General features: G+C 36.3%; 1 protein-coding gene across 4 annotated transcripts in view; it reads left to right on the forward strand.

Moving 5' to 3' along the window:
- RBKS (ribokinase) overlaps positions 1 to 10,312 on the forward strand; it is a 131,083-nt gene that overhangs the window by 86,321 nt on the left and 34,450 nt on the right. For 2 of the 4 annotated variants that reach the window (XM_020886285.2, XM_020886288.2), the window contains exon 8: positions 9,009 to 9,310. The exons of 1 other annotated variant lie outside the window; for it this stretch is intronic. In XM_020886285.2, the coding sequence (XP_020741944.2) occupies positions 9,009 to 9,182 (174 nt within the window). In that variant the 3' untranslated portion in view covers positions 9,183 to 9,310. Of the gene's footprint in view, positions 1 to 5,637; positions 5,729 to 9,008; positions 9,311 to 10,312 lie in introns of those variants that run through there. One more of the 4 variants, XM_070449965.1, reaches the window with a different exon arrangement.

The raw sequence follows: 10,312 nt of genomic DNA on the forward strand, positions 1-10,312 counted from the left end.
GTCATTAATTGAGCACATACTAGTTTTAAGGATTGTGTAACTTTGGGCAGTCAGCTGATAGGAAAGAACCAGAAGATTTCTGGCCTCTCAGAGTTTTGACACATGGAATTGCCTCAATCAAAGCTCCTGGATGAAAACCAGTTGTGTTACTGGCATGGAGCACTGGACACCATTACAATGCTACTGCTGACATCCCAGAATTCAGTTTCTCTGCAGTCAGTGTCACAGCCAGAAAATGTTCCTTCCAGTCCCCTGGACTTGCAAGAGGGTGTCACTGCCTAGTCCTCAGTTGCGAAGGAAATTGCCTAATGAGATGGGATATTCCCAACTGCAGGAAGGAGGTTTTCTCAATTCAGTTCGCCCCAGCTTGTCTCAGATGTCCACTTGATTGAATTTAGAAAAAGAGGGAAATCATTCAGAGGCTGAAATTGGACCATTTAAAAGTTCAAGAGTGACTGACATTGATTTTTTTAAACTTCTTTAGTAAAATTTCTTTTATTAAAAACTTCTCTTAACAAAAATTTTAATTTTTAAAAGAACAGAAAAATTGCAATACTCCCATATACTCTTCATGGTTTTACCAATTATTAACATTTTTACACTGCTAACAAATTTGCCAATTTGTTTTATTGCTGTCTCTCAAAATACATAAAGATGCTTTTTCTTTTGATGAACAGTTTGAGAGTAAGTTGCAGACATGGTGACCTTTACCTCTTAATACTTCAGGATATATCGCCTGAGAACAAGACCATAAAAAACTACAACGTAATTACTGAATTCAGGAAACTTAACACTGAGATAATCTTATCTTCCATGCACAGCGCAATAATGTTCTTTATAAATTTTTTGTTCAGGAGCCAGTCCAAGATTATGTATCTCACTGAATTGTCATGTTGCTTCAGTCTCCTTTACTATGAACCAGGTCCTTAGCCTTTGCCTTTCTTGATATTGATCTTTTTTGAAAAGCACAACCTCATTGTTTATAGAATTTTTCTCAGTTTAGGTTTGTCTGGTGCTTCCCCATAACCCAAGTTAGGTTATGCACTTGGGGCAGGAATACTACACAAGTGACCATATTTCCTTTTCAAGGCCCCACATCAGGGAACGTGTGATGTCAGTTTCTCTCTTTACTGGTACTTCAGTCACTTGGTCAAGGTGCTCCATGTAGTTACTCTTTTTCCCTTTTGTAATTAATAGGTAATCTGTGGGGAGATACTTTGAATCTTGTAAATATTCTGCCTTCATCAGACCTTTATTCAGCAGTTTCAATGTATCTATTGATGATTTTTCCCTGAATTAGTTGTTATTACTCTGGGTTCAAAATGGTGATTTTTCAGATTTCTGTATTTACTCACTGGCATTCTACTTTAAGGATGAGTTTTGTCCAGGATTTTTTCCCTTTATTTAATATCAGTCTAGACTTATGGATCATTAATAAATTTTTTATTTATTTATTCTTGGCTGTGCTGCGTCTTCACCACTGCACTCAGGCTTTCTCTAGTTGCAGCGAGCAGGGGCTACTCTTCCTTGTGGAGCACAGGCTCTAGGCTGCACAGGCTTCAGGAGTTGCAGCACGTGGGCTCAGCAGTTGCAGCGCACAGATTTACTTCTTCCATAGAGACATGTGGGATCTTCCTGGACCACAGGTCAAGCCCATGTCCCCTGTATTGGCAGATGGAGTCTTAACCACTGGACCACCAGGGAAGTCCTCCCTCAATAAATTTTAATGTAATTGTTAACAACTTATCTATGTTTGGAATCCACACCTTAGATAAATTACTTCTCCATTTTTTAGGTCAACCTACTTGCAAGCGGATCTCTTTTTTATGTGAACTTGAACATTTAGTCTACACCTCTATATCTGCAAAGGTGAACAGGAAGTAGAAAACGTTTATGGCACTTTTAAGCTTAAACACATAGGTGACTGAAGTGTTTTGAATACCTGTGGCAAAATGGGGTACTCTGGGAGGCCTTTTTGAAAAAGGAAGGAAAGGGGTTCCACAGACCGGTGAGAGAAGTCACAATCAATGTCTTTCAGACTAAACACAGAGAAAGGGGGATTCAGCAGAAATGTTGAGGATGGGGGAAGGGCAGGGAAAGAACCCAAAGTGGAATTAATATGCCCAGTCTGTGGGTAGAGTGTGCAGAAGCACAAGGAAGTAAGGTGGAAAGGTATGTGAAGTAGTTTAAGAGTTCTATTCGATGACTTTGGGTAAGAATACTGAGCAGCAGGGCATGACAGATTCCCAAAATCCCCATGAGGAAGATGCTAATAGTTTCATTTTAATTATAAGAAAACTAAGTCTCAGAGAATTTAATTTTCCCAATGTCCCCAAAATACTAAGTTTAAAGCCAAGATTTAAACACAAATCTATCTAACGTCAAAGCCCACGCTGTCAAAAGAAAGAGACACATCTGTAATGGAAGAACAGTGATAGAATTAGGGCTCTCAATATAAAAACAGATAGGTTCCTATGTGCCAGTCATAACATCTCAGTAATTATCCCAACCATGCACTTTAGAGTAAATCAATAGTAAGCCCAGTGTGCTTAAGAAAGTTAAGGTTTTCACAATTTATGACCCTGCATGTCTGAATGCCCCCACCCTATCCCAGTCTTTATTTTTAAAAAATCAGCTTTATGGAGATATCATTTTAGTATGTAATAAGATTTCACCCATTTTAAGTTTATGATTCAATGAGTTTTGACAAATGATATAATCATTTACCAATATGATCATTATATAGAACTTTATCACTCTAGGAAGCTCTCTGTGCAGTCCCTTTGCAGTTGATATTCTCCAGCTCCTGGCCTACTTTCTATCTCAATACTTAGGCCTTTTCTAGAATTTCATATCAATGAAATCATACAATAGGGTATGTAGTCTTTTGACTGGCTTCTTTCACTAAGCATAATACTTTTGAGATTCATTCATGATGTTGTATTAGCAGTTCATTTCCTTTCATTGCTAAGTAGTATTTTATTATATGGATATACTACAGTTTGTTTACCCATTCATCAGTTTCAAGGACATTTGTATTGTTTCCAGTTTGGTGCAATTATAAATAATGCTGCTATAAACAGCACATATAGGTCTCTATGGAGATATATGTTTTCACTTTTTTGGAGTAAATATCTAAGAGGAGAACTGCTGGGTTATATGGTAAGTGTATGTTACATAAGAAACTGCCAAACTATTTTCCAAAGTGTCTGTGTCATTTTGCATTCCCACAAATGATGAATGAGATTGTTCTACAGCAAAAGTCAGTATTTTAGTCTTTTTAATCTTTTCCTTTCTAATGAATATGTAGTATTATCTCATTGTTTTAAATTTGGATTTCCTTGGTGTCTAATAATGTCTAGAATTTTTATATATACTTTTTTTGCCATCTATATGTCTTCTTTGAAGACACCTCTGTTCAAATCTTTTGCTCATTTTTATTGGCTTGTCATATTGAGTTATGAGTTCTTTATCACATATGTTTGCAAATATTTTCCCCCAGTCTGTGGCTTGCCTTTTGATATTCTTGTGAAGGGCAAAAACTTTTAACTTTGACAAAGGTCAGTTTATCTTTTTTTTTTTTTTTAATATTTCATGCTTTTGGGGTCCTACGAAATCTGCCTATTACAAGGTTACAAAGATTTTCTCCTATATTTTCTTCTTCTGGATATTGTGTCATTTTAACTCTCACATTTAGGTCTCTGACTCATTTGAAGTTGGTTTTTGTGTATGGTGTGAGATAAAGTTTCATGTTTTGCAAATAGATTCCCATTTGTTCCAGCACCATTTGTTGAAAAGACTGTCCTTTCATCCATTGAATGACCTTGGCCAAAATAGGTTGACCATATATATCTGTGGGTCTATTTCTATATTCTCTTTTCTGTTCCACTGATCTACATGTCTATCCTTACATCAATATCTGTGATTACTATAACTTATGGTAACTCTTGAAATCAGATAGTTGACATCCTCCAACTTCGTTCTACTTTTTTCAAAATTGTTTTGTCTATTCTAGGTCCTTTGCACTTCCATGTAAATTTTAGACTCAGTTTGCCAGTTTCTAAAAATTGCAAGCTAGGGTTTTTATTGAAATGGCATTGAGTCTATAAATCAGTTTAGGGAGAACTGACAACATATTTTTTATGCTATTGCAAATGCTATTGCTTTGATAATTTTAATTTCTTATGATTATTATTAATAATTGCTGGTACATAGAAATAAAATTGATTAATATTGGTTACCTTGCTAAAGCCACTATTTCTAGTAACTTTTTTAGATTTCTTAGGATTTTCTACATAGGTGATTATGCCATCTGCATAGTAAGAGTTTTACTTCTTCCTTTCAAATCTGTATACCTTTTCCTGCTTTTCCTTTTTGATTGCACTGGCAAGGAAATCCAGTATGATGCTGAACAGAAACAGTGAGAACAAACCCTTGAATTGTTTTCAGTATTAGAGGAGGAAGCTCTCAGTCTCTCTCATTAAGAATGATGTTAACTATAGATTTTTCATAAATGTTCTTTAGCAAGAAGATCAAGTTATACCTTTATTCCAAACTGAATTTTTATCATGAATGAATGTAGAATTTTATCAAATGCTTTTTCTGCTTCTATTTTTTTTTTTTGAGTATAAGTAATATACAATGTTTTGAGGTTTTTAATATAGTGAATTCCTTTTTTTAAAATGTTAAACGAGTCTTGCATTCCTGGGATAAACCCTACTTGGTCATGATATATATTCAATTTGCTAAAATTTTTAAGGTTTATACACCTATATTCATGACAGAAACTGATCTGTTGTTTTGTTTTGCTTTTCCTTGTAATGTCATTGTCTGAATTTGGTACCACGGTAATGCTGGCCTTATAAAATGACTTGGGAAGTGTTCCCTTGTCTCTTCTATTTTCTGAAAGAATTTATGTAGAATTAGTATTGTTTCTTGCTTAAACACTTGCTAGAATTCTCCAGTGAAGTCATCTAGACTTCAGTTTTCTTTCATCTAGCCTACAGTTTTCTTTGCAAAAAAAAAAAAAATCCCTTTTTTTAATACAGAAAGGATTTGCCTTTGCTGTCTACCAACACACTGTATAGCACTGAGAATAAATGTAAATCAAGCTGTAAAAATCGTTGGTGCCGAAATAATGCTTCTGGCACACACAGTTCTACCAAGCACTGTGTTTCCATGACTTTGGCTATAGTGGGAAAATATTAAGTGATCTAGTAGAGTCTTTTCAGATATAGGTACAGTATTTTTTAAACTTTCTTAAAAATCTCCTTTGCAGTCAAATGCCCTATTAGCTGACAGGAGTATGTAAGACTAATGTCTTCATTGGTGCTAGAATGTTTCCTGTCAGCCCTGTGCCTCTGCTCTGGTTAGGCTGCAAGTTAAAAATGAGCAAGGCACAGAGGCATGACTTAACTTCTCATTAATATGCTTCTTGCCTTAAATTTTTTTGGAAAAGTATTACAAGCTTAAAACAGTAAGCTTAAATAACAAGGTTAAACAATAATATAAAAGTAGATAGGAAAAAGAAGAATTTGCCATTCTTTGCAGATAAGAAAAATAAATTTTAACAATTTGATACATACCCTTCTTGATTTTTTCTGTATTCTTTTTTAAAAAAATGCATACATACTCTAGGCACAGGTGTTTTTCTTTTTTCTCCCACCAACCCGCCATGGGATCATGATATTGAAATCTTTTTTGCCTCAAGTAGTGGACATTTCTCCAGGTATGTACATATACTGCTAACCTTTCCATATTAACAGCTGCATATTTTTTCTGTAATACAAAAGTATAAGTTTATTCATCCATTCTCCTATTTGATAGAAAATCACGTTATTTCTAGTATTTTGTCTTTAGAAACAATGCAGCAGTAAACATCTTTGAGCATATATCCCAATATATAAGAGCTTTCACTTCTGTAGATTTCCAGAAGCAAGACTACTGATCAAAAGACATACACATTTTTTAACAAATACTGTATTGCTCTTCTCCATTCCAACCAACAAATGTATTATATGAGAGTATCATTGTCCTCTCTATCTTCATCTTGCTGCTTTTGCTATCAATCTTATTCTTTTATCAGTCTGATGGGTAAAAACTATTGATTTGAATTTTCTTTAATAGCTGATAACATGGCATCTTTTCTTGTTTATTGGCAATTTACTTTTCCTTTTCTGAAGTTGCAAACCTGTATCTTTTGCCCATTTTTATCCTGGATTTGTCTTTTTCCCAGTAATTTGAAGGTGTTCTTTGAATATTAGGAACATATCATATATACTGGAATTTTCACCAAATTTTTGTACTTTTTCGTTTGGCTTTTTTTTTTTTTTGCCTGAGCAACGCAGCATGTGGGTTCTTGGTTCCCCTACCAGGGCTTGAACCTGGGTCCCCTGCAGAGGAAGCACAGAGTCTTAGTCACTGAACAACCAGGAAAGTCCCTCATTTAACTTTTATTTACAGTGTCTTTGGACATATATTTTTTTAATTTTTATAAATTAAATCTGTTCTTTTTTTTCATCATGGTTTTTGGGTTTAGTGACTTGCTTATGGTTTCCTTGCTTGGAATTATTCAAATATTCATCTAAATTTTCATATTATATTAGTTTTATTTTTTTACATTCAAGCCTTTAACCTACCAGGAGTTTAACTTTGTGTATGCTATAAGGAGGAATGAAGATGTGAAATCTTAAGTTTGCCAAAAAAAAGGGTTTGCCATCACTCTTCATATGTTGTAGTATTTCCCATGTTTTCATAATACACCCTGGACCTAGCTCATAATTTCTCTGCTTCAGGCCTGTCTATTGTCACACTGCTGTGCTCCAAACTCAGGGAGAGCATGTCTGTCTCTTTTTCCATTGTTTCCATTAGGAAACACTAATAAACAATTTTAAGGCACCTAGCACAGTGCTTGACATATTTTCGGTACTCAGAAAACATTTATGGGAGGAAGGAAAGTGTTGAATTCACACCTGTGTTACTATGACTCCTTGGCAAGTTTAATATTGACGGCTTATCTGTGTAAACAAGGGGAAATGTCATTCTCCTTAAAGCCATTCACTGTCTCATGAGCTCACTCAGTTCCTTCCGCCTCCTATATCTTTGTTCTAAGGCCTTCCTTCTCCCTATAAATCTGTCCCATTTCATAAGGACTCCCCTTAAGCAGGCTTTCCTCAAACCCTTCCTTGTAGTTCAACAGTATATGTAAAGTACTGCCATATTAGCATATAATCCACAATGGATTTTACTTTCTTTTCTTTTTTTTTTTTTTTTTTACTGTTTTTCAAATACCCATCACTGCTCTAGGCACATAGCTCATTAAATACTTAAACTGCAACTGAAACAGTACTGCATACCAAGGCTCTTTATAAAGGCTCGAGTAGAGCCTCAAGATTTGTTATGAAAGCCCTTGGGACTAAGGAAGCAACAAACTGGGGAAAACTGGACAGTGACCCTGAAAGCTGTTAAATACCAGAGTGATTTTCAAGTGAAATTGTGTCATCAGATTTATTTTAAACACGTTTGTTGGATGAACACATGACTAAGTATTGCCCAATCTGAAGGCGAGGTCAACAGACTTTCTTTGGTGGTTTTTGTTTCCATGAGTTCCTATATGGCCTGCACCAATGTAAGCCTTTGGAAATTCAGGGAAAATGGAATAAGCCTTATATGTCCCTACATTTAGTTTGAAAATAACATCTGAATGCCTTTCACCACTTCCTTGATGAATTTTTAATGGAGAAACAGCTAATTCGAGCGCTAGGGCAGAGCATATACAAGATGAGTGTGGAGCATCTTATAATGTCAGAGAATAAGGAAAGCACTCAAAAAACAAAATGATGAGAGTTTATCAGAAGGACACAAGTGCCAGATGAAAGAACTCCCAATGGTCAAAGCTGGAACAACTTGAGCAACAAAATAGTGTAGTGTTGGATTATAGCCCAAGGAATGAAATAAATATCCCTGAGTTCATACTGATATATAAATAAACAGTTAAATAAATGAGGGGAAAGAAACATATCTGCCATAGAGAAGAATTCCAAATAACTTATGGAGATACTCAACCCCCAAGAACGTAGAGCATAACTCCCCACCCCTTAAGTGTGGATTACACTTAGTGATGTGCTTCCAAAGAACACAGTGTGATAAGAGGGACCAAAGTAACTTTAGAGTGGAGACAGCTGACAGACTACCTTAGCCAAGCGACCGTGACCAACACAGTGCTAAGTCATGTCGACAGTATGTACCCTTGTTATGCTCTGATGAGAATGACACTTCACCTCTGTGGTCTTCCTCCCTACAACCATAAACACAGTCTAATCTTGAGAAAAACAGACACAAATCCCAATGGAGGTACATTCTACAAAATACTCAACCAGTCCTCAAAACTATCAAGGTCATCAAAAACAAAGAATGTCTAAGAAACTGTCACAACCTATAGGACTTTCAGGAGATATGACAGTGAAATGTAATTCAGGTATCCTGGATGAGATCTTGGAACAGAAAAAAGACACTAAGCAAAACTAATGAAATCCAAATGAAGTATGGCTGTGTATGTGTGTTCACTCAGTCGTGTCTGACTCTTTATGAGCCTTTGGGCTGTAGCCCACCAGGCTCCTCCGTCCATGAGATTTTTTCAGGCAAGGATTGGAGAAGATTAACATATCCTCCTCCAGGGAATCTTCCCCATCCAAGAATCAAACCCACATCTCTTCTATCTCCTGCATTTCAGGCAATTCTTTACCCACTGAGCCATCAGGGAAGCCAGAATGAAGAACGGAGTTTAGTTAATACTATTAACACTGTTATTTAATTAGTGGTGGCAAATGTACCCTAGTGATATAAGATGTTTACAGAATTGGCTGTGTGCTATGTGGAATCTCTACTATCCTTGTACCTTTTCTGTAAATCTAAAACTAAAGTTAAAAGTATATTTAAATATTTTGAAAACACAGACTGGGCGACAAATGACTGTATGCTTCTCTCTACAAATGTGCTTTGAATTACAGGGTGCTGGTGACAGTTTTGTGGGAGCTTTGGCCTTCTACCTGGCTTACTACTCAAATCTGTCCTTGGAAGAAATGCTCAAGAGATCTAATTTCATCGCAGCGGTCAGTGTCCAGGTCACAGGAACACAGTCATCTTATCCATACAAAAAAGACCTACCCCTTGATCTATTTTGATTGCTATTAACTCCAAAGTAAATATACCTGGAAATAAAATGTACTTAGGGATGGTCACTGTTAATTAGCCGCTTACTATAAAATGTCACCTCCTTTCTTTGCAAAGATTATGTTCATTTACCAAGTCATCCTCAAGCCTTCAATTATTTCTTTATAATGATTTCTTTGCTTTTCATGCAAAAGTCAACTAGACAGAATTAAGGATACTACAACAAAGACCTGTACAAACAACCCCACCATTCAGGAACCAGCAAACTCTACTGCCAACACATCATGAATACTGTTATGTACACCAAACAGCAGAATTTGCGAGCAACAGTGTCTAGAATCAGAGCAGAGAATGTTAAATAAGGGAAAGATGACTTGGGCCACACAAGCAGTTCCTAAGAAGGGCAGCTGATATTCAGCTTTGCCTTGAGTGTTGTCAGAGCTTCTGGTTCTGCAAGAGAAGCCAGAAGTTTACATGTTTATTGAAATCTTTCAACATTTAAGTATCAGCAACTGAGTTTTTTAACATTGTAAACACCACCTGTGGGCCACTTTTAGCCTATGTGCTAAATAGACAAAGTCATTTGCTAAGCCAGATTTTAAGTTGGGTTTTTTTTTTTGTTTTTTTTTTTGGCATGTCACAGCCCCTATACACTGGGTTTAGGTAGAATCAAGTGAAGGATTTTTCTTGTAACCCAATACCACAATGTAGAGTTTCAATATAAAAATAGCTAAGATCTCACCTATTATTGCTTTCAATTAGAGCTTTCACAAAAGATGCCAGAAAAATAGCTGACTGACTAATGCCATAAGCCTCTAAGACTCAACAACTGTCTAATTCCATTTCCAGAGAGGCGTGCTCACATTTCCTCAGGAGACAAGACTGGGCCACAGGGAGGGAACACCTGTTACTCAGGAACAGCACAAGTTTCTTTTTTTTTTCCCATGTATTTTTATTCATTGGAGGTTAATTACTTTACAATATTGTAGTGGTTTTTGCCATACACTGACATGAATCAGCAATGGATTTACATGTGTTTCCCATCCCAATCCCCCCTCCCGCCTCCCTCTCCATCCCATCCCTCTGGATCTTCCTAGTGCTCCAGCCCTGAGCACCTGTCTCATGCATCCAACCTGGGCTG

This window comes from Odocoileus virginianus, chromosome 2 (genome assembly GCF_023699985.2).
Source record: "Odocoileus virginianus isolate 20LAN1187 ecotype Illinois chromosome 2, Ovbor_1.2, whole genome shotgun sequence".
Lineage (NCBI taxonomy): Eukaryota > Metazoa > Chordata > Mammalia > Artiodactyla > Cervidae > Odocoileus > Odocoileus virginianus.